General features: G+C 39.7%; 2 protein-coding genes across 5 annotated transcripts in view; one reads left to right on the top strand and one right to left on the bottom strand.

The window, feature by feature from the left end:
- Positions 1–293: 293 nt before the first annotated feature.
- On the bottom strand, positions 294–24,287 carry ZBTB1 (zinc finger and BTB domain containing 1). 4 transcript variants are annotated; one of them, XM_029238986.1, is made up of 3 exons: positions 23,443–24,166; positions 8,133–10,048; positions 294–856 (listed from the first exon to the last, which is right to left on the bottom strand). In XM_029238986.1, exons 2-3 carry the CDS (start codon positions 10,028–10,030, stop codon positions 820–822), a joined length of 1,935 nt encoding a protein of 644 aa, XP_029094819.1. In that variant the 5' UTR covers positions 10,031–10,048; positions 23,443–24,166; the 3' UTR covers positions 294–819. The 4 variants fall into 4 exon arrangements, with proteins under 4 accessions (XP_029094819.1, XP_029094816.1, XP_029094818.1 ...); XM_029238983.1 differs by lacking the exon at positions 294–856 and having other exon boundaries at positions 6,540–10,048; positions 23,443–24,163; XM_029238985.1 differs by lacking the exons at positions 294–856; positions 23,443–24,166 and adding an exon at positions 24,265–24,287 and having other exon boundaries at positions 6,898–10,048.
- A 439-nt stretch (positions 24,288–24,726) lies between these two features.
- ZBTB25 (zinc finger and BTB domain containing 25) overlaps positions 24,727–24,799 on the top strand; it is a 29,818-nt gene continuing 29,745 nt past the window's right edge. The window contains exon 1 of the mRNA XM_029238780.1: positions 24,727–24,774. The gene's annotated coding sequence lies outside the window, so the exon portion shown is untranslated. The remainder of the gene's footprint in view (positions 24,775–24,799) is intronic.

The raw sequence follows: 24,799 nt of genomic DNA, 5'->3' as shown, positions 1-24,799 counted from the left end.
CTCCGCGGCATGTGTGATCTTCCCGGACCGGGGCACGAACCCGTGTCCCCTGCAATGGCAGGCGGACTCTCAACCACTGTGCCACCAAGGAAGCCCATCTTTTTTTTTTTAAGATTATTTTTGATGTGGGCCATTTTTTTGGAAGTCTTTATTGAATTTTGTAACAATATTGCTTCCGTTTTTATGTCTTGGGTTTTTGGCCGCGAGGCATGTGGGATACTAGCTCCCCAACCAGGGATCGAACCTGCACCCCCCTGCATTGGAGAGTAATGTCCAACCACTGGACTGCCAGGGAAGTCCCCACATCTTTTTATTTATGCTGTAAGCTACAGATTTTGGGGTGAAATTTTTGAAACTACATTTCATGATATGTAAACTGTAATTCCATTTAAGTTTAGAGTTATATGCGTTTACACAGATATGTGATTACCTCACTTTATAATGTATTTATAGTAGCCTAGCAAGCCCTTTTCTTTTAGGAGGGATTCTTTATAATTAGTATATAGATAATTAGTATATGGAGTTTTATTTTAGTGTAGCTTTAACCACTGATGTTGTATGAATATTCTAGTTATTTTTCTTTAGCTGATTTTTCACAACAGGAGAGTCACCATGAATCGATTTTGTCACAACAAAGTGATTCCAAAGTAATCTTTACTGAGTTTTCTTGGATCCTTGCAACTGGAACTTTTGGGGTTGATGAGGTTTGTCAGAAGACAGAAAAGATGCTGTCACTTCAGATCTGATATTCCTGGGTCTGGACTTAAAGATTATCTGTTGAAGATTGATTCTTCCCCATGTCCTCTCCAAATTCAGATCTCACTTCTCCAGAGGTTTAGAAGGCCCTATTTGACCACTGCCACACAGAAAAAGACAAAACTCAAGAAAAATAATATTACAAGTTGACTGCTCTACAAGATACAACATAATTCTTAGGTCAGAATTTCATGACTTGGCACCAGGCCAGCACACTGTTACTAGAATAAAGAATGGGAACAAAAGCACAGATCCTAGAACTTAGATTTATTTAATTTATTCCCCAATGTAACTCACTGTACCCTTTAAATATAAGGTGTTCTTTTTACCAATATAATTTTTCAGCTATTGGGGCACCTTTTTTTTTTTTTTTTTCTTACGTGAGCTAGAACGGGTAGGGCTCATAAAGATGTAACAGAAAGATAGGAGGGCAGCCAGGTGGAGGAAAGTAGGGAGGAAGGAAGCAGTTAAAAATTGTTTTCTTAAAAAAAAAAAGTGTTTTCTTTCAACTAAAATAATTTTACAATGAACTTGTTAATAGCAAATCTCTGAATGAAACAGATCTAACAAGTTCGTATTCTTTTTACTGAGTGCCTTCAGCCATCAAGCTAACATTGTTTTTCTTCAATGTTAAGTATTTTACACTCTGCAAATGAAAATAAAGTACACACACACACACACACACGCACACACACACACACACACACACACACACACGAGGAAGAACTTTCCTTCAAATTCCTAAGCTGCCCCAGTGATTCTGGGTAGAATTATATTTTTCACAGCAATGATTTGCCCTAATTTTGTAAAAAGGAAATTGTCTCTTAAATATTTTTTTCCACATCAGGGAACACATAAGCATTTGAAAGAAACGATGACTTTCATAATCTGGATGTTTATATTTCTGTCATCTAAAAATGAGCTCTGCTGATTCTGATTGGTAGAAGCAACTGGTTGAAGTAGAATAAAAACAACATAGTAACTTTAAAAATAAAGCTTAACTGGGATTTCATAAGCTGTCTACCTAACTATTCCTTTCTCAAATAGGTAAGTACAGAGTTATGCAAATTTTCTCAGATAAAATTATTAATATTCCTGACTCATGAAATCATGTCTTTTACATTTGCGTCATCCTTTGGCCCTAGAGTTTCCTGTGATCTTTACTTATTACAGTGGTGATTAGTACATTGATACATTTAATTCAGAGCCAAATACTGAATTGTAATCTTCACACCATCTTTTTTATCAGCAAATGAGTAAGATGATGAGTAAAATTATAAATGGCTTCCTGCCCACTAGTGATCTGTGGTGGATTCTGATAGAAAGGATGAACAATTCTGCCACTAATAATGGACCTCAATGATTTGGTTCTCCTAAAAATAGTAAGAGAGCAACTTATATGGATTTAACTTCTTAATGCTAAAGTCAACTAAGCACATGCATGTAAGTATGTAAGTGGTATTAAATTGTTCAAAATTAGCATGAATTTATAAGCCGCTATTGTCATTTAGTTAATATTTATATTTACCAATATTTAGAGACACAAACATTCTAAACCCTTGCACTTTTGCCTCTTACCCGCATATAAATTTATAAGTGGCTAAATTTCACCTGGTCTTATTATGAGACTCTGCCCATATGTTACCAAGGAATAGGTCCTTGAGTTTGATAGAAGGCAATGAAAGTGGGCCACCTAAGTGATTATATAAATATTATCTATGGAATCTTCACCATTTATTCTTCTATTCTCACTTCAAAAAAAATAACATTTGGCAGTTGGTAGAGAGATCATTAAAGTAGTAGACTTAACATAGTAATAGTAAAACCTATTGTATAGGTTTTAGAAATCAGGCAATAGATGCATGAAATTAAAATCAGATTAGATTGGGAGGGGCGTTGTTTCACTTAAACCATTAGGCTATTCATTGCTTAAAGGTTTGCTGCTAGGTTAGGGTGGATATTCAACTGTTGTTTCCTGAAATGTCATTTCTTTTACAAGTAACATTGTTAAGTTTACACTAGAAATACATAGGTATTTTTGGTAAATTGAATTATAAATGGCTAGAACCGACTTTTATTTTTAGACAAACTTAGATTGCTCTATAAACTTTAATCAATTACAATATGGTAATTAAGTATTTTGTTTTGTTTTTTAGCCAAACAAATGAAAAATTTCTTATCCACATCATCTGTTAAGGCAAAAAGAGGAAAGCTGATTACTCTGGGGTCCTGATTTTTTGTGGGAAGATTTTCAAATGATTTGAGTTAGTCTACTTATCAGTCTCATAACTGATAAAAGGAAATGGTGACTGGTGGGAGAGATTAAAACATCAAGATCGGGAATAGGGAAAACAGAGGGGCAAAAAGTCAGAGGTAGAAATATAGAAGTTGAACTCAAATTAGTTTTTAGTTGAGCACCTATCCTGGGCCCAGAAAAATGGCTGATATACCACTTAATGTTTTAAGTTTAAATAAAGGAAAATTAAAACATAAGAGTAGTTAGTAATTATTTCTAAAGATCATTCTGAATGATCCGCTCAAATACAGATGTTTTGTTTCGGACTGGTGTATTTTCACATTATTCGACACGTTCATTAGGTACCCACTATTACCAGCGACCTTACTAAGCGCAGTAGATGACACATGATGAACAAGGAGCACAGTCTCCTAGAAGCTTTGTCACATGTGTTACTGAGCTGAAGAGGCCTTTCTTTGTACTTTTTGTTAGGCGGAATGTGTAGCTTAGTGGTTAAGTAGGAATGTAGAAATCAAATAGGCCTAGTTTCAAATTCCAGCTCTAGTATTTAGTTTCTGTGTGATCTTAGGAAAAATACTCAGTGTCTCTGAACCTCAGTCTCCCATCTGGAAAATTAGAATACTTACCTTATAAGGCTGTGAGGATTAATTAAAATTAATCTATAAAGCGTTTAGCAGAGTACAAAGAGTGCTAATGAAATGGATGATGGGATTACTGAGAGCCCTGGGATGGGTGGTTCATAGGTTTCCAAATCCGGGCCACAGCTTCAGGTTCTTAACACCAAATCTAACTCTACTTGCTTCAGTTCCCTGGCATTCATCCTGTCACCCCATTTACTGCACCTCAGGTATCAGGAGATGGGAGACATTCCACAAGGATATGTTCCCACAGTGCCTTTTGATACCCTGGGATCTTAGGCATTATCAATGTTAGGATGCCTTTACAGCACAGGCTTGTATCGCTGAGAAGCATATGTTACAAAAGAGGTGGTGGTGGTGAGGAACTGATCAAAGTAGATTAATGGCAAAAAAAAGAAATGTGTAACTCATAAAACCCATTTAGAATTAATATACCAAATTGCTTTATTCTCAACTATGCGTGCACATACACACTCAGGTTTTCTCTTCTGGTTGGTACTAATTTAGTGTTTTGTTAACAACAATGACAAGTTTAATGTTTAACTTAACTGTTAGACTGGTTCTTTGGGGAATTTTCCAGAGATCTATTAAATACAGAAGTTCCTTAACTAGTGATATAGAGGAATAGGTATTGTTTAATCAATGAGAAAGTTGCCAACCACCACGAGCCTCTCTTCCCACTCGTTTTAGAATATAAACTTTGGTATATTATCTCACATATTTATGCATATCCTTGGCATGTTCATAAAATGTTTTATTAGGCATTCTGTAGCTCTAATTGAATTAGTTTAGTCAAATTGTTTGAACCTATTAAATAACTTCCATTCTACTCACCTCACCTAGAAAACTTCAAATGTTTATTTTTTTATTCAATTTTTATACCTTGTTCATATTTTTGTTCTCAACTACAGTACTTAAGTACGATTTTTACTTAGTCTATTATTTTTCCTTTTAATTGGTGCTGACTACTCTAGAAAGCTCTGTCCTTATTTTATTTTTTTGCGGTACGCGGGCCTCTCACAGCTGTGGCCTCTCCCGTTGCGGAGCACAGGCTCCGGACGCTCGGGCTCAGCAGCCATGGCTCACGGGCCTAGCCGCTCCACGGCGTGTGGGATCTTCCCGGACCGGGGCACGAACCGTGTCCCCTGCATCGGCAGGCAGACTCTCAACCACTGTGCCACCAGGGAAGCCCTGTCCTTATTTTAATTCTTTAATTTTTATATCTAGCCCCTGGAATCCTTATGTTCTTTTTTCTAATTTTTGTTCATACTCAAACTTCATGCCTTAAAAATTAGCCATGTACCATTTTACTCACGTGAGTCATTTCTCTGAATATTTTTACTTTAAAAATATGGGAGAGATTAAGACAAATTTCTGAGTTGTAATCCACTACTGCTTTAGTTATGCTTTATTAACCTCTCAGATTCTTAGTCCTGTTTACTAAAAAGTTATAAACATCTGAGCTGCACTGTAATTGGTGCCGAGCTTGTTAAGCACTGACTCCATTCCTCCAGGATTTCTGTTGGAGTAGAAAAGGCCCGTTAAGCAAGACTCTATGTGAGACAAAAAGAGAAACAAGATTCCACATACATCTATCTAGATTTCCCCTTCATTTTCAGATTTGGAGCCTAATCACATAAATTATAAAGGCAGGAGGAGAAGGCAACTTCCACAACCTTGATTCATTGCCTTCACAGCACTGGAGGGCAAGAAGCAATAGTAAGTAGGTACAGCTCTGTAGCTCCACCGCGGGAGAGAGAGGAAAGAAGTGAGAGGAAACAGGGCTGGAGAGAGGTGTTGGATAGTTTTAATTCTCCCTAGTTTTAAAAGGCAAGTAGTCTTTAAATGAACTCTTTGCCTTAATAAGGAAAATTGTACATTATACTCAAAGAAGCTTGTGCTGCTGTAGCTAGTTGCAAAACAAAACAAAAGGTGTGTGTGTCCTGTAACATGAAACTGGGAGAAAACACATCGTGAGGTATGGCTTTCTGAAACTATAAACACCTCAGTTATGTAAACTTAGAGATTATTTTTAATGTTTATATATTTGCTTGCTAATTCTTGGCTGTTAGTATGTGTCTAAAACTAAACCCCCTTTCCTAATGGATTAAACAATCCTTTTTACAGAGTGGTAGTATTTAGAAAGACCCCTATTCTTTAATGGTGGGAAAGCCATTGCAATAGAGGTTTTGAAGAGGGTCATGGAAAAAAGTGGTCCCAAAGAAAATGATGTCCGCTAAGATGCTATATAGTTTGGAAATTTGTTTTGAGTCGATATTCTCTCTTTACTCTCTGATGGTCTCTGGGTTAGTTACAGAACTCTTATTAGGTTCCTATCAGTAATATATATACCATATTTCATTTAAAGTTGTATTTCAGATCTAATTACTTGATAAACTATTGTACCCAAGGCTAAGATGAATCAATTTTCTTGCTTTTTCTACAATATGGCTTTTAAAAAATTCCTGATTTCTCATTTATCTTTTTGTGTATTTCCCCCATCTCTACTTGTTCTAATACTGCATGGCTCCTGTACTATTTCAATTCTTACTTAACACCTCAACGTTTCCCCACAAATCTCTGAGCTCACACTCTTTCAACTAAACCTATGCTAGTCAATATGTCTCTCAATTCTCTTGGCAACTTGTTCTTTTATGCAAATTGTATACAAAAATATGACTTGCATATCTTAAAAATGTGATGTAAACAAAAAGAACAATACCGTTAAATTACTGTTCATAATCACAAAATTATACTTTTAAATACAGGAGTTATTTAAAATCCCTTTCATTATGAGAAGGGCATTATAATGCAAATATAGGAGTTATTTAAAATCCCTTTCATTATGAGAAGGGCATTATAATGCAAGTAATTCACATTAAAAGGCATTCTATTCAACAGATATGTTGATTGTGGGCCAGTTTTGCCAGTGTTTTAATTCACATGTAATTCGTGTAGACCCTGTGTCAGCAACAACTAACAGTAATACTACTTTATCTTAAAAATGATAAACTATTTCCACTTATATGTTCTGTGATTATTTTACGGTTCTCAAATTTTAGTCCTTTACAGAAAAAAAAATAAAGCATGTTGATAAACTGCAATTTGCCATAACACATTCTCTCTCCAAATCTTAGTATAAAACACAAGACATGACTTTTGCACACTCTACTTTGATAGAACAACCAGATTTGTAATTGATTTCTTTATTTTATTAGATTTGTCAATATACATGGCAGCTTTCTCAAATCTCAAAGTTCCAAAAGTATGTCATTTTAAAGGTGAAAAATCATTTTCCTTTAGATGTCATATTCCTAGAAAGCTATTAAAGTCTATTTATAAACAAAAATAATTCATAAACTAACACACTTGAGAAATCAGAATATTTTAAATTATTTTAAATGAATACAAGATATGCCTTTTTAATTAACTATCATAGTTAAATTTAATATCACAAAACAAAATGACTTGTCCCCACTAATTTCTCAAGTGGGGTAAAGTCATTGGGTTTTACACTTAATATAAGTTTTAAATGTGATTATTAAATGATAATATTTTATCAATTATAGGAAATATTCATTTATAGGAATTTCCTTAGGTTCATCAATCTTTTTAGGCCAAGTTTGAGCCCATGTCAACCTTCAAGGTTAGATTCAGTGCACCTAACCTGCCTATTAAGTTGTCAATTTAAGAATACGAATTTCATTGACAAGACAGGGAATAAACAGTGGCTAAATCACTGTTCAACTTCCAAAAAAAAAAAAAAAAGCTACAGTGAATGGGATAGTTTCAAATAACTAATTATTTAAAACAAACAATTTTTAAAAAAAATTTAAACAGGAATGGCCAATGATGCTGGGTTTAAAATTTCACAGGGTAACTTTAGAAAAAAAAAAAAACATAAAAATAGTGAAGTCATCACCTTATTGATAAAAAACTAAACTTTAATAGTCACTGAAGGGGTAACAACCACTTGTAGTCTACATTTAAAAGTAATTTTAATCATAGCTAAAACAAACTAAAAACAAAGAATTCTATTAAAAATAACAAAAATGATAAACATTTAATAACACCTAAAATGTAGATACTTAAGATCCTAAACAAAAAATATTAAAGGTAAAGGGCCTTAAAATTTTTTTCAACAATTCATCTTATAAATTCATTTTCTAAATAGCTCATATCCTTTGCTTTGGTGTTTTGTCTCCTATCAGCTAAACATTATACAGTAGAAAATCACTTATGTTCTTTTCAAATGCTTGGCATTATAATGTGATCTCATATCTTTCCTCAAATTAAACTTTGCTCCACATATTCCACATGTATACAGGTGAACATCCATGTGCTGTTCCAACTGTTCATTGTTTGGGAATATCTGAAAGCAGACCTGGCATATAGTCTCACCAGCAGATAAATGAGAAATCATATGCCGTACATGGTCATGTTTTCTGAAGTTGCCTTGATCACAAATGGAACAGACATACCTGGCCATGCCTTTGTGCATATCATTGTGGAGTCGCAACTGACGTTCCCTTAAAAACTGCTTTCCACATGTCTGACAAACAAACTGTTTTTCCTTGGTGTGAACAGTATAGTGTTCTCTTAAGTGACACCGCTGATAAAATCCTTTCCCACACAGATTACAAAAATGCTTCCGTCTGTGATCCCTTTCATTCTCTTCCATGATGGCACTCTTGAACATGTCTTGGTCTAGGCAACTAGACATATGTTCAACCACTAGATTTTCAGTTTCAAAACGCTGGCCACAATTAGGACATCGAAAAGGACAGGCAGAATGTTTAAATAACTGCTTTTTTGGGATATTGTTTATCTGGAAATGATTGTCCCTAAAATCATCCAACATTTCAACAAACATATCCCTGATTTCAGACTGTTCGTCAGGATTCTCTTCCATGTCCATCTTCTCCTCAGTACTTCCTAATCCGTTCATTGTCAGGTCTTGGGGCTCTCCACATCTCTGGGCATGTTCCTGAAGCTGTCTACCCTTCACAAGTATTTGTCCACATTTGCCACATGCACAGATATTTTCGATGTGTTTGGCTAAGTAATGAGATGACAGGTCCTCCTCAGTTATTGTGAGCCCACACAACTCACAGGATGCGTTTTCAGTATCCTCTTGTACTGGACTGCTGTTGTTAGGGGGCCTCATATTTTCTAAACCACCTCTTTCATCAGTGTTTATTGACATCCGAGGTTTCAGAGCTTTCCTCCCACTTTTTTTAATACTGACATCTTCTTCAACATAGTATCTATAAAATGTCTCTTCAGGTTCATCTTCTAATTCATCATTGTCAGTGGACTCATTACAGTCTTTATCAGTAACTTTAATAATGTTAAAGTCTTTCAGTTCATCTGTAGGGATATCTTCTGGTTCCATCTTGATAATGATTCTTTTCCTCTCAGCAGCTCTGCTTTTTTCTTCACTGGCTAGTTCAGACTCCACTGTGCTACTTTTTCTGCTTCCAGTGGTTGAAGTTGAGTCATCAGCAGCCTGGCTTGTGTCTCCTCTGTATTTGTCCGTCTGTGCAGAAAATGTCTTAGAAGAATCCTTTTCAACAAATTCAGCTTTGATATTACTGTCTTTTCCATCTCTAATATCCACTATTCTGTGGTAGGATCTTGTATTTTGGTATGAATGTCTGTTAGTACAGGTTAGCACATGCTCATCTAGTAACTTCTCACAGCTAAAGCCAAATCCACAACTATCACAGGTAAAACTCCGTCCAAAGCGTCGTGAGACACGTTCTTTTGGAGTAGATAATTTGGACACAGAACTCTTCTTACATACATCAAATAATGGTTCAGGAAAATTACCTAATTGCAAAGACTCTTCATCAGGCTCTCTATTATGTGGTGTATTTACTGTTGAACTTGGCTCTGCACACCATCTATTGGCTTCACTGCCATTTCTAGCCACAGTGTCTTCATACATTCTTACCCCAAATATCATTTTGCTGTTCTGGTTGCTAGAAGCAGAAGATGAACATTTTGAACTAGAACAATCTGCATCCTGTATGTCTTCTAAACAGTCAGGAACATTGTACAGCTGTAGGTAGTTCATTGCCACTTTAAACTGCTCAAAACTGGAAGGAGCTGTCATAATTTTTCCTAAATACATAAACTGCAAAATAAGATCAAAACACTCAGCACTAATTTTCATGTTGCTGAGATTCAGCTGTGCAGTACTATGCTGATGATTCATGAAAAACATTCTAAAATAGGAGCTACAGGCAGCTAGAACTGCTTTGTGTGCTTGAAAGTAAATGTCATCAATTGCAATACAACAGTCACAGAGGAAACCCCATTCCCTTTGGTTGTTTAGCTGCTGAAGGACGTAGCTGCTGTGGCTGGGCTTTGCCATCTTCTATTAATTAGAGACCTATGTAAAACAAAAATATTAAAGTCAGACAGGATATCAGAAAAGCACTTAAAAAAAAGAATAATTTTGATCATGACCTGTGACTTGTGTGAATTTACTATTACAATCAAGGTATGGCTAGCTTTCCAGTCTAATGTAGTAAAGAGCAATAACATATACCTGAATCATTTTTAAAACTTGAAGGTGAAGATACCCAGCCATTTATTCAAGCATCTCGTTTTTATTTTAAGAAATACAAGCAAAGGTATCAAAAGCAAAAACCATACAGTTTTGGTTTCATTACGCCTTTAGGGAAAAAACGTATACTAAATTTGAAAGGAAAAAAGACACTAGTTTAAAAGTACTTGAAAAAAAAAAAGTACTTGAAGGATACAAACAATGAAAGTTAAATAAAATAGCAATTTAAACTGAAAGTTAGTAATTCAGTCTCAGAGTATTAAAAACTTCTTAGATGATTGATATAAAGGAATGATTGCTCATCCTTAAGTGTGATATGGGTATTCTGGTTGTGTTAAAAGCATCCTTATCTTTTAGATACATAGACTGCTGTATTTATTGATGAAATATCTAAGATATGCTTGCAAATAATCCAGTGGGGTGGGTGTGGGGGCTATAGATGATACAAAACAGGCCACGTGTTGAGAACTATTGACGCTAGGAGGCAGATATAGTTCTATTTTTGCGTGGTTGAAAATTTCCTTAGAAAAATTCTATTTACAAAAGCTTATTAGATTACATGGAAATGGCACCAAGCAAATAGGTTTGATCAATGCTCCTCTCTTTTCTTGATTATTGGAGAGGCAATAATTCTATAGAGTCAGAGTATCTGTCTTATATTGCTTGGCTTGCACTTTACAGTGCATCTATTTGGGAAGGAGATATCTATCCTTAGATTGTAAATTTTTCTTCACTTTTCAATCATTAAAAAAATACAAAAGTAACACACGTTCATTGAAAAAAACTGAAACATAAAAGTACATAGGATAAAAACACACCTTAGGTTGCACACCTCTTTCCAGAGGTAACCTCTCCAATCGTATATCTTCAAATCTGTTTATGCTATACCTACAGAGTCAACAGCTATTGAGTACCTACTACGTGCCAGGCACATAGTTTTGCTTTTGTTGTTGTTTTTGTTTGTTTTTTACCTAAATGGTATTGTACTGTATACACCTTTCTGCAACCAGTTTTCTTCACTTATCAACATATAAATATTTTTAATGTATGGAGCTGACAAGGAATAAAGAGAGGAGAGGAGAATATTAAAAGCACTGTAAGTCCTATTACATTACAAAGCGAAAATAAGATCAAATTTTAGCCTTAATTTTTAATCTGTACACATAATACTTCAGAATCTATCATCTACTCAAAAACAAGTTCTTACACAATTTGACTGAGCATAAGAAGAACATTTAACAAGCTGTTCAGAGAAATAAAACGTTCACTCTTCAGTCCACAAACCCTTCATTCCCTACAGTAGAAATTAAAAGATTATCTAACTTCACTAACTTCCACTTGTTTTTTATAAACTGTTTGTCCCAGATCATATGTGGATGACATACCCCTTTCCCCGACTACCTAAGGCCACTCTGCCTCCTTCTTCCTGCCTGAAGACAGGGTAACACAGTAGGCAGGGGCACCTGGTGAAATGAAGGTGGCTTATAATGAGACCTGCTGCCTTCCTAAACTTGCAACCTCTAGGCCTTTTCTGTAAGCCAAATCAAGTATTTCAAGAAGGTACAATATTTCAGCCTTGTGTAACTCAGATATCTGTACTAGAATTGAAGAGTCATGCTCAGTATGTACCCATATACAAAATGCAATGTATGCGCAGATCTTTATCAATGTGTTATTTATAACTTGAAATGCCTCACAATAAGGTAGTTGTAAGTAAACCAAGGTAAATCTACTTCTTAAAATTCACCATCATGTGGCCTTTATGAAAATTATATTTATGAATGAAGGCTGTAGAAGAAAATAAGAAAAGTTTTCAGGATGGAAAGTCAAGTAAATAAACACAGGCTATGAAATTATGTAACGATTACAATTACATAAAACAAATCCAAACAACAAAACCTTATTCAAAGGGTTAAAACACACACACACACACACACACACACACACACAGAAAAATACTGACCCCAAGCCCATTTTTTGTAGGATGAGATTTCTAGGTCTATAGACATTTTACAGGATTCAGAGAGACCTTTAATGAAAAAAGAGGTAGAGGGATAGATATTATCTCAATTTTTTTTCCCTAGTAATAAGAGCTGTTCAAAAATGAAACGAACTCATCTAGAGGATAATGAGTGCCCCGTGTAGAAGCAGGGATGAAATATTGTTGAGGACAGTATGGTACAGTGAAAAGAGCACAGGCTTTGGATCAGACAGGCCTGAGTTCCAACCTAGCTTTGCCACCTTAGGTAACTTGTTTGTCCTCATTGACTCCAAGTTTCCTGAACTGTCAAAGTGGGGATAATAATACCTCAAAAAAGTGGCATGGACATATATACACCACCAAATGTAAAAGAGCTAGTGGGAAGCAGCCGCATAGCACAGGGAGATCAGCTCGGTGCTTTGTGACCACCTAGAGGGGTGGGATAGGGAGGGTGAGAGGGAGACACAAAAGGGAGGAGATATGGGGATATGTGTACATGTATAGCTGATTCACTTTGTTATACAGCAGAAACTAACACACCATTGTAAAGCAATTATACTCCAATAAAGATGTTAAATAATAATACCTCAAAAAACATATCAGACATTAAGGTTCATAGGAGCAATGTGTAAACTGTATAGTGCTTGGCACGTGATAATTAATGGAAGTAACAGTGGCAATTGTGACAGTGGTGATGCTTCCTTAAGCGTAGGAGGTAAGTTTGACGAGATAATCTTACAGTTTCTTTCCATATAAGAGCCCCGCAGTATGAAAGCCAATAGTTTATCTGTTAAAACTTTCAGGTTTTAAATGCCCTGTGCTTGAAATAATGACACGAAGAGCTTAAAAGTTCCAAGGACCCTTCTAATCTAAAGGAAAAGCAGTTTTATGGTCAGCAACCAAAATTAATGCAGCTACATAGAAGACCGATATGATAGACACATCTGTAGCTATAGTCATAATTCAATTAGTGAACATACATTCTGTATTAACATAAACAAGACACTAAAGCATATAAGAGCATCAACAGCATTTTAACACACACTTATTAATTCAACAAACATCTGTTGAGTATTTTAGTGTACCAGGCACTGTATAAAGTACTGAGAATCAGCAATAGCATAGGTATTCTATAATCTCAAGGATACCTCACTGAGGGGAATTTTAACTTGTTCTAGACGAGTGACTTCATTGAACGTGTACTCAGCAGAGTGCCTACTCTGTAAATGAAGGCACTGTGCTGTGGTGGAGAGAACAGGGCTCCGGGTCAGACACACCCGGGTATGAATCCCACTGCCTCCACATCCCTCTGTATTTCTATCTTCGCCTCGTATGGCTGGAAGCTGAACAAGTACCTTTTTGTCAAAAATTAATGCTAACACTACAGCTCCTAGGCTGACCTAAAACTGTAGTTTCTCCCATGTTATTATGCAAATGCCCAAGTTCTGAGTAAAGTGGATTTTAGGGAGAGTAACTTTTAAAAGCAATCATTCACACATTGTACCAACAACTCTGTTCTTGTTACACCTCATTCAGAAAAGCTTTAAGAAGGCTTAATAACAGCAAAACAAAAACAAATAAACAAAAAGGTGGGAGGTGGAATCATGGGTGAAGGATCTAAATTCCTGTGAGACTTTTAGCTTGTTATGTCTTGAGAATAATTTTTGCATTAAAATGTTTATATTTCACTCACTTTTATTAATTAAACAATAATTTCATTCAAATTCCAAGAGGTTTGCTCTCTTCAATTTTTAAATTATCCTTAATAATGCTACCCAAAATACTTAGTGAACTTTGTTATAGTAAAGCTTGTTACCTGTTTTTAATAATTGCTTATATTTCAATTCTTGTTTTTATAATGGCATTGTGTGATTGCTTTTGTTTGTGTTACTAGCTACATCACTGGTAGAACAAGTTTGTACAGCTAGAAGTTCTTCAAGGGCTGGGGTTGAGAGCAGAAACTTCAAACGTGATCCAAAGCCAAGGGTTCTCCTAAGGCTAGGATACCCAGTGTGGATGCAGTTCTCCAGAGGAATAAGGAGGTAGGTGATGCAAAAAAGTTTACACTGAATTTAAAAAATTTTAGTTTGAAAAAGTTTAACCAGCTCATCTCAAATTCAAAAACAGCTACCAAACACATTAAGAATATTCAGTAATTTAGATATTCATAGGCTTTTAGAGCTTAGAGATCTAATCTAGTCCAACATGCTTATTTCATAGAAGGACAAAGATGTTGTGCTGTTAAACAATGTATCAAGGGTTAACTGTGGTAAAGTATTATAGGTACTAGGATTCCTGCCCACCCAGCTGGGTACTAACCACTGAACTGTGGTTACTACATGCTCCTTGGTATTATGCAGTGTACCCCCATATGTAAAGAACAGTCAGCAAGGACTGGGCATGAGTCCTTATCATAGCGTTTGTTAAGGCCCTTGCACAAGAAACTACGCCCTCTGAACTCTATCTGTAATGTGGTTATACCTGTATATGCACATCTAGTCTCACTCAGTAGACGTGTTCCCTAAATTATACTCTGTAAGCTGTTTCAGTAAATTTCTCACTGACACAGTAAGGTTTCAGAAATACTTTTCCTTCTTTGCTAAGTCTCTTAAATGGAAAAAAAGTTTTGCTGGACGTTTCTTTTGCCTTAGCCTTAGTGAAATGATAATTTAAGGGTCTATAAATAAGCATATAAAGTGAATGAAGAAGCAACTTAAAGGAATTTTTGAGTGACTCCTTCCATAAGGTAAACAACCACCCTCTGCGTCCCAGACTTGCATTATCAAGGACATTCCCCTGAGAAATATTTGCATAGCCTCAGTGAGTCTACAGTTCAGCGTCCCAATCTCTGAACTACTAACAATTACCTCTGGGTCTCAAGGGACATTGAAGTACCTACATTCATTTCCTTGTACCTATTTCTATGTCTTATATGACTGAATGTATGTATATGGATTTAACCTGTGGGCTATAGACTAGCTTCTTAAGAAGCTTGAAATGTAGTGAAAGGATTCTCCCCTGTTTATAAATCAGAGTATCAGAATGTATTGAACACCTACAATGTTCCCAACATGGCATAAAGCATTGAGGTGGAGAAGGATGGTATACAGTAGAGCTAATTACATATGAGGGATTACATTTTATACCAAGAAACGATTTGAGAAAAATTAAGTACTGAATTATATTGAATAAAGTTCAGTATGCATTTAGAAAAAGCATGACTTGTACTAGAACAGTAGTGGGCTTTAGGAAGGATTTGAGTGAAGTCTTGATGAATAAGTAGAAGAAAGAAAAATAGAAAGCGGTGTGGGGTATCTGTATCTGTATTGGTGTGTACGTTAAAAATTGGGGAGAGGTACACAGCAGCATAAACAAAAGCTTGGAAATGTAATGGGAGGGAAGGTAAATTTGTTTTACTGGCCTTAGTACCAATGTGCCAGGATCTAGTCTAAGCAGGTGTGTGTGTGTGTGTGTGTGTGTGTGTGTGTGTGTGTGTGATATCTGCTTAGACTAGAGCCTGGCGCATCAATAGTGAGATATATATATATATACATATATATGTATATATATAGTGTATTATATATAAAACGTGTATGTATGCATTTAAATATGTGTATCATTTTATCATTTAATCCTCAAAACAAACTCTACAAAGTACGTACTGTTTTAAGACCCATTTCCAGATAAGAAAACAGAACACAATGTTATATAACCTTCCTAAGGCCACAGAGGACTGGGTGAGATTAGAACACAAGCAATATGACTCTTGAGCCTGAGATCATAGCCTTAACGACTTTGCCACCTATAAAAATAAGGTCACCTTGGCAAAATTCTTTCCTAGAATTCCATTTTCTAGGGTATACAGTGTTCCAATCTCTAAATTTAAACTTAATTCTTTAGGTTTTCTCCTTGAGGTTTCTAAGAACTGGCTGTACAGGCTCCCAAAGATAAAAGGTTTTAATTCCAGGCATTGAAATTGGACAGACATGACCAAGTTTAGAAAATCTTATTCACTTTTTAGAACAAGCATCCTGGCTGATTATTAGACTGCAAATTCAGTACTTAGTACAGGAAGTTCTGAAATTGTAACTGGGTTATGTTCCAAAACTTTATTTTTAAGTTAGTTATTTGGAACTTGAAACACATATTCCCATAGAAACAAAGCTATAAATGGTGGCTCCATTCTGTGCTCACACCCTAAAGTCTTTAAAAACCCAAATGGAGCTGTGTGTTCATTTGTCCTAACTGTGCTGTAGTAGTACTTGCATCTTTAGGACTAACAGAGGGACTGTACAGCAATGCCTACTACACTCAACTCTTCAGGATGGGGACGAGGCTAAATGGCCTTTGTGTTCCCCGTGCCTAGCACACTGCCCATGTAGTTGGCACTTAATGCATGCTTGTTAAATGAAAGTGTTAAAAAAGAGCCCAGGGAGCAGACACCGATAGATTTGAATACCAGCTCTCCTACTTATTCAGCTATGAATTTTCTTCACCTCTCTAAGCCTGCTTTCCTCATGTATTAAATAGAGATAATCATACTTCTAAACAGAACTCTTGTATAAACTAGAGATGACAAATGTTTGTCTTTTCAATCCAAGAATAGGATTTTTCTTAAACATTAATGTCATCATTGTGAACAAAGTTCACAGAATTTTACCAAGTGATGATCAAGTTCAACCCGCTACATCATAGATAAGAAAACAAATGGAGGCCCTGAGTCACGTACTCAAAGTCACGTCTTGTTTTTGTGGCTGACAAGATGGGACCTTGGTCTCCTCAATCTTGGTCTAGGGCTTCCTTCTATTCTAACAGCTGCCCCCATATATAGCAACACCTAGCTGTCTGCTTGCTTCTCTGCATCAATTATGTCTTCCTGAAAAATAGCTGTTCAAATTTGCAAGGGTTGTTTGCACCTGCACAAAATGGCCTGAGGCTGTTATGCTCTTGGAGACTGTAGTTTGTTGGATGGTATTTTTCTGTCTCCCTACTTGTCAGGCCAACAGCTGTCACTTGTAAAAGGTGTGCTGATCTCCTGCTGCCCGCCATTTCAATCTGTTATGAGTTATGAAATTAGACAAAAACTCATTGAAACTGAATCTACATAAATAATTTAATTTTCTGTGAGGACCTAGGGCAGTGTTCTAAGAATAAGATAAGGTTTTAATTCATGCACTTTGTTTAATCTATCTTAATTGTTGACAGGCAACAAATTGCCTTACTCTTTCGCTTCAGGTCAGGCCACTGGATAGCTGGGGTTGTCAACCAAATAACTGAATAACTGAGGTGTTACTGTAGTTAAGCTCTTAGGTCTGGGAAATGAATTCATCCACACAGAAAGCAAAGGGAACATAGGGATTCCTGAAATTTTCCTCTCTTCCTCCAGGAGTGGAAGAGGAAAAGCATTTAATTCAGGCAGTCTAAATGTTGATCTGTTTATCCTAAAGAGACAACATGGCATCTTCTGACCACCAGAGGGCACTGGGGTGAAGAGCAGGCTTCTCTCAGCAAAAAGCAGCTTCACCAGGAAGTCCCTTTTTGCACGTGGCATTCGTATTCTTAGGGTTCATCTTGTGGAACTTCTATCTATTCCAGCGTACTCACGCTGTGACTTTGTCTAGGACCCACCTAAAACTGCTGCTCCCCCTTCTCCAGCATGCACCAATCACCCGGGATTCTTGGGAGTCACCTGGGACTTCTTCCTCATAATTAACTATTAAGTCTTGCCAGTTTTCTCACTATTTCTCAAATTTGCCCCTCGATTCCATCTTTACCTTCCCTGTCCTCTGAGGCCTCTATCATTACCCCTGAATTATTACAATAGACTCCTTAATTGGTCCCTCAAATCCATCCTTCACCCTCAGATGATTCATAAAGAACAAAAATCAGACCCTGTTATTCTGCTTCTGTGGGTCCTTTCACATACCCTCAGACTGAAGAGCAAACTCCTTCCCAAGGGATACAAAAGCCCTCCGTGCCCCCCCATCTAGTCTCCTATGTGGCTACTTCCTGCTTCAAACTTCTGTTCAAGCGGCATAAAACTACTGGCCACCACCCCATCCTCCAAGCCCATATACTTCATGTATTTCTTACCTCCATTTTTACTCATGCTGATTGGTTCTTCTGTCTGAACCGGCCACATATCTTTTAAGAATCAGTTTATCACCTCCTCCAGAAAGCCTTCTGCAAGACCTCCCTCTCCCACTGTTTTAGGTTTTGATATTACTCTGTGTATTATCTCCTTATTTTGCACTTATTATGCTATTTTTTAAATCATCAGAACAGCAACATAAAGTAGATGTTAAAGCACAGACTAACCAGACTGCCTGGGTTCAAATTCTGGCTCTGTCACTTATTAGGTGTGTGAACTTGAGCAGGTTGCATCCAATCTGTGCCTCAGTTCTCTCATCTGAGAATTGGGATTGTAATCCTTCCTAGGGTTTAGTTACTGTAAGACAGTGTGTCACGGAGCAAGCGCTAAATAAGAATCAGCTACCACAATTATGTATATGTTGGTCTCCCTACTAGACAATGAGCAACTTGAAGGCCAATATTTTGGCTTGTTCGATTCTCTGCAACACAGTGTGTGTACTCAGTAAATGTTGCTGCATGAAAACTGGTGAGGCAAGGGGATATGGGGATATATGTATACATATAGCTGATTCACTTTGTTGTATAGCAGAAACTAACACAACATTATAAAGCAATTATACTCCAATAAAGATATATATATATAAAAGAAAACTGGGGCTTCCCGCAGTGGTTGAGAGTCCGCCTGCTGATGCAGGGGACACGGGTTCGTGCCCCGGTCTGGGAGGATCCCACATGCTGCGGAGCGGCTGGGCCCGTGAGCCATGGCTGCTGAGCCTGCGCGTCCGGAGCCTGTGCTCCGCAACGGGAGAGGCCACAACAGTGAGAGGCCCGAGTACCGCAAAAAAAAAAAAAAAAAAGAAGAAAGAAAACTGGTGAGGCAGCTCTAAGATGATGGGAGGGACTACCCAGTTTCCTTCTTTCAGCAAGTCCACACATAATATTTTTTAACTGTACTGTTTCCAATTGTGTAGCTCCAAGTGCTACATTTTTAACTCTAACCAAAATCCTGAAAATTTCACCCTTATCTAATTAAGTCAATGAAACCAATAAAAAGAGTATCATAAAAAGTATGTTCATGCCAAGAAGTTTAACTCCATTTTGGTCTTAAATCTATTTAACATTTAAGATTTCCCCTCATCCCAAAGCAACTAACACAGCAAAAGCCTTCATGCTTTCATACGTGCTATTCCCTTTGCTTAGAGCCTTTTCAACATCCAGCTCACTCTCTTCAGGACATTCTTTCTGATTCCAGAGTAAGGTAGATGCCTCTTCTGTGCTTCCAAAACAGTCTATACCTACAACTATAGGGTGAAAAATAATGTATCATCCAAACTGGGATGCTATGTCTATCATCACACTCACAGCAGGGATTATAATGATATGGTTCCCCTGCTTTGCTGTAAGCTGCTTGAGATCACGGCACTTAGTCATTGCTGTATCCCCTGAGCCTCTAACAGTTGCCTGACATTTAGTTGATATTTGATCAGTTTTTGAATGAATAAGTGTTGAAGAAAGGAAGTTTTATTTTGCTTATCAATTTTTGCATTATTTCAATTATGGCAACGTTTATATAGTAGTCAAAAATCTACAAAGTGATTTCCCATACATTATACAACTGATCCTTATAACAACCCCGAGGTGGGTATCTTTATTATCCTCATTTTGTGAATGAGGAAACAGGTTCAGTGGTTGGTACTCAAGCGCTCATCTTGTAAGATGGGACTCAAACTCTGACCCTTTTCATTCAGAGCCCTAAGTTTCTGTTTTTGTAAACCAGAAAACACTCTTTCTGGCAATGACTATTAACTAACATGTCCCCTTGGACATTCTAAGCCTCCCAGAGTCACCCCATTCTCATAAAGCCCCATATTGCAGGCAGAATGCCCTGCGCTCCCCATCTCTGCTTCCATCTTCTGACTCCCACGGCCCATCAGAGGAAGCCCTCCCCTAATACAAAAGATTTAAAGTGAGGATGGAGCTCTTCAGTTATCTCTAAAAAGGATCGCATGCATCTCACACAGACAACAAACAGAAAATCTGGTTGGCAATTTAATTCTTTCTTTAATTTGCCGATTTTATTTTGCAAATGATTTGTTCCCAACACTCTCAAATAACAAATGCTGTGATTTAACTTCTATGTACTATTTTGGGGATTTGTTTTCAGAACATCAATTACTTCACAGCTTACTCTTCTTGAATATACCAGGCTAAGGAATAAGTGATTCTGTACTCTAAGACTTCTTATACAGTTGGCAACTATACATGGCACAATATAAGTATACTTAGAAATCTATCTTAAATATGTACCGTCTCCTTCTAGGCCACATCTGAAAACCACAGTCATTAATCCCCTTCTTTCCTCTAATTTCCTTTCCTTGATGTTTGGTATGCTACCTCTGGATATAGATCAAGAGGGACCTCTCATCCCGTAACAGCACAGGGATTATCTTGGCAGTGGCCTTAATGGCAAGTATACCCACTCCTTCCCAACTATAGATTATGAAACTCTTTACAAATGTGAGGATTTTGTTTTAATGAGTTTGGCAAGTATAAATCAACCCATCAAATGCTTGACACCAACATTAACATTAAAAGTGTGAGAACTAGCCCACCAAGCTACAGTAAGTACTTCATAAGGACAAACCTACAATAGCAGCCCTGTTGCATTTAAGCTCTCATGTCTGCTACTTAATCATAGAATTTTAAATCAGTCCAGTGCAAAACATTCCCTTTCCTCTACCTGGCCAATTCTCACCAACCTGAGCAGTGAATAGAGAACATGAGCCCATGAATCATCACGGCCATCCCTAGCCAGGGTGAGGCACACACAGCAGCACAGTATGACCAAATGTTGCTTTCTCTCATTTTAAACAAGAAATTGACTGTTAACAGAGATTACCTCTGGGGAGTGGGAGTCAGAAATGACTTTCATTTTTGTTTTTTATCTCCTTCGGTATGGGCTGAATTTTTACAAAGAGCATGAATTTTATATAAAAGCATTTCCATTCTCAGAAAAAAGAGACACTAATCCCTTTTAATTTGGTTCCCATAAGAGTATAAGAATAATGTCAATATTTTATGGTAAGAGATACCAGCACAAGAAGAAAAAATCAGGAGAAAAAAAATCCTATAGACACCAAAATGACCTCTCAAGCAAATATATCTCAATTTTTTTCAAATATATCTCAATTCTTTTTTGGAAGACAACAGATTGTGGCTTAAAAGTAAAAATCTATGGAAAATTTTCTGCATTTTTATCCCAAATGGTTTCCTCCCCTTTGGGCCAGAAGCTTAATAGGAAAGGCTTAGCACTTTTCCTGGATGGAAGAGAGGCCTGAAAGCAGGCACTTCTTTTCTCTTGCACATTAGAATGTCTGTCCTGCAAGGAACACAGAAATACCCTTAAAAAGCTCCATGGACTATACCTTTCCTGGAGCCTGGCAAAAGAGGAGAATGAGGAAACAGTACAAAAATTTAGCGGTGTTAAAGCGAAATCAAACACAAGGTCAACAGCAAGTGGCTGAGACTGTGCTCTGCCCTGCTAAGGTCCTGGTTAAATACGGTTTCTCTTTTCTCCGACAATGATGCAACCAGGGCTCCCCACTGCCTCCAATTTAGGCCGTGTTGGGGTAGGAAGAATAGAAAGGCTTCAGGTAAGATTGCTCAACGTGAGTTATTTTTCTATACCATGAAAATTTGGTCGTAATGGAGAAATCTACTTTTAAAATGAATGTAAGATGCTGATTGAAAGCTCTACTTGCAGACTGTCATTATTTTATCAATCTTTGGGAAAGCACTGCACCTCCACTAGGCTTCAATTTTCTCTGTTTAAGATGAGGAAGCCCCATCTAGCTTCCAAATACGTTCAGTTATTATTGAGACTTTATTATATCCAGCAAGTGATTCAAAAGGAGTTTTGAGGGTCTGATGGCCAGCCATCATTCAAGCTTCATCGTTTTGTATTCCAAGTGTCCTCATCATATCCATTTGCAATGACAAAATTTCATAATTTCAAAGGAGCGGGTGGTGATTGCTTGGGAGTTATCATGAGAACTGCATCCTTCACCAAATCTGCTCCAGAGTGCTTTGAACTTCAGCTCAAGAAACTGATTCTAAGTCTCAGAAAGCCTGGGACCACTTCTTGGGATCGAGTGTCAAAGGGAAAATTGTTCCTGGCATAGTTTTCCTGCCGTGATACATACTGCATGGAAATATACTTAGGCCAATAAATAAACTGCGTGTACCTACCACGTTGAAGCTTGATTTAGGAATATTATTACATACAGACAAATTCCATACTGTCCCCAGAAAACATCAAGGACTTTCATCAACATCTCCCTGACGCTCCCAATTTGGAAAATGTCATGTCAACCTTTCAGATCACGCAGACGCGCTGCTTAGGTAGGAAGGGAGACTGGGAGGGTGGCTGAGCTCAGACCCAAACCTACATATTTTATTGGTAACAACTCCTGATCTACATCCAACACATTTACCGAACACTAATAGAACTTCTAGCAAGCGCCCACCACTGGAAGCGAAAGCACTCTCTTCCCAAGAAACAGATCTTTCCACCGAAAATCCCCAAACCCGAGACCTACCACTTTTTACTGAACAAAAAGCTTGTGTGCCGGGAGGGAGTGGGAAAAAGCGTGGCAAGAATTTGCACGGCTCTTACGCCTCCTCCCTCGGAGCGCGCCCAAGTCTGCGGCCTCGGGCTCCGGGACACTTCCCCTCCCACCCGCCAAGGAGCTGCGGCTGTAAGTTGAGAGAAGCGGGCTCTGGGCACGTCAATCAACCGGGTCCTCCCGCCTCCCGTCTACACCTCCCCTCCCCCCTCAAAAAAATAAAGGCAGAGAAAGAAAGGAAAAAGAAGGTAACTAATTTGGGAACTAGTCTCCGTGGGGGCTTCGCCTCCGACCCAGGGAGGCCACACGTCCCCGACCAGGCGCGCCGGCGGGCGGCGGGATCAAGCAGGCGGCCCAGCAGCCACCCGTGGCCGGGTCCTCGCCGCGCGCCCGCCGCGCTCCGGCTCCCCGCACTGGTCGGCGCCGCTCCGGACCCGCACTCCGCCAAGCCCGCTGCCCGCCGCCTTCCGGCCCGGGCCAAAGTTGCGCAAATAGCCCCACAACTGGCAAATACTCACCGGCCGCAGCAGGAACCGGGGCTGCGGAGATTTTAGGGAGTTTAAGGCAAATCGGCCACGGGAAAGGCAGGCGGAGGCAGAAGGGCCGAGAGCTGCAGTGGCGGCGGCGCGCGGCGCTCGGGCTGGGCTGCGCGGAGAGGCTCTGGCTCTGCCAGGGACTGTGCTGCAACAAAGGACTTCCGCTGCCGCACAGCCGCGCCTGCCGCACCGCACTGAGCCGGCCCCGCTTACGCGGCGACTCCGGGTCTGCCCACCAGTTCGCTGCGGCGTCCGCCAGCCTTCCCCTCCCTCTCGACCGCCCACCCACTCCGCCGCTGGCTGCTAGGGGCACCCGCGGTCGCCTGTTTGTTGCAACAAGTTTCTGCGTCGGGCTCCGAGGAGGCTGGCGCAACCCGCACCGCGGGGGCCGGCGCGGCGGCGGCCTGACCACCCCTCTCGCCCCTTTCCCAAGGGTAGGCTTGGGACCTCCTCCTCCTCCTGTTTGCACAGCTGGATGAGACTGGGCTCCTCCCGACTCCCCAAGGGCAGGATGCTGCTTTCCCACTCCGTCCAGATGTCAGACCCCGGCCCCAAAGGGCTCAGCAGCTAGGCCTTCCCTCACAGTACGTCCCTGGCGTTCTGGGGGCGCCGGCACCCTCGCCCTGAGCCGTGCACGGCCAGTCGATTCAGGATCGCCCATTCCCCGCGCGTCCCCCACCCTTGCCTTCCGTGGGCCTGTCCGCCTCTGGCCTTGAGTCACTTCCCCCGCCATGCTCCACCCCGCCCAGCCGGCCTCCCCTCCCAGGCTCCCGTGGCTCAGCTTCCCTGGCCCCGCGCCCTCACCCCTCTTTCCGCGAACACGCGGGAGCATCCTTCCCCGCCCCCATCTCCTAACTGAGGGGGTGCTTGTGCTTTTGCACACCCTGGGGAAAGTCCCCGGGTCACGCGGTTGTGTGTGGAGAGCCTGACGCTCAGGCTCGTCTCCACGCTTCCGCCTACAGAGTCGCGACTAGCAACCGTGGCGAAGCCACCCGGAGCGCGGACCTACCCCCCTCCCGGCCACTTGAGCGGGCGGGCGGGCGCGCGAGCGCGCACCTACGCACCTACGCACGCACGCACGCACACCGGCCCCCTCCCCACCCCTCTGGTGCGCCAGCTACGAGGCGTGCGGTCACGTGGGCCCATCCCTGGACGGCTGGCGCGGGAAGCCGCGCGAGAGCGGGCCGCGGGGTGCGTGAGCCGCCGCCGCCGCCGCCGCCGCCGCCGCCGCCGCCGCCGCGTGACGTACGCGGCGCGTGAGCCGCCCCTCCCGCACGGAGGAGTCAGGCGGCCGCCCGCCGCGGCGGCCTCTGGGTAAGTGATGAGGCCCGGCCCCTGT

This window comes from Monodon monoceros, unplaced genomic scaffold (genome assembly GCF_005190385.1).
Source record: "Monodon monoceros isolate NGI ecotype Baffin Bay Population unplaced genomic scaffold, NGI_Narwhal_1 Super_Scaffold_21, whole genome shotgun sequence".
NCBI lineage: Eukaryota > Metazoa > Chordata > Mammalia > Artiodactyla > Monodontidae > Monodon > Monodon monoceros.
Note: the sequence above shows the minus strand (reverse complement) of the source record. Positions and strands in the feature narration are given on the sequence as shown.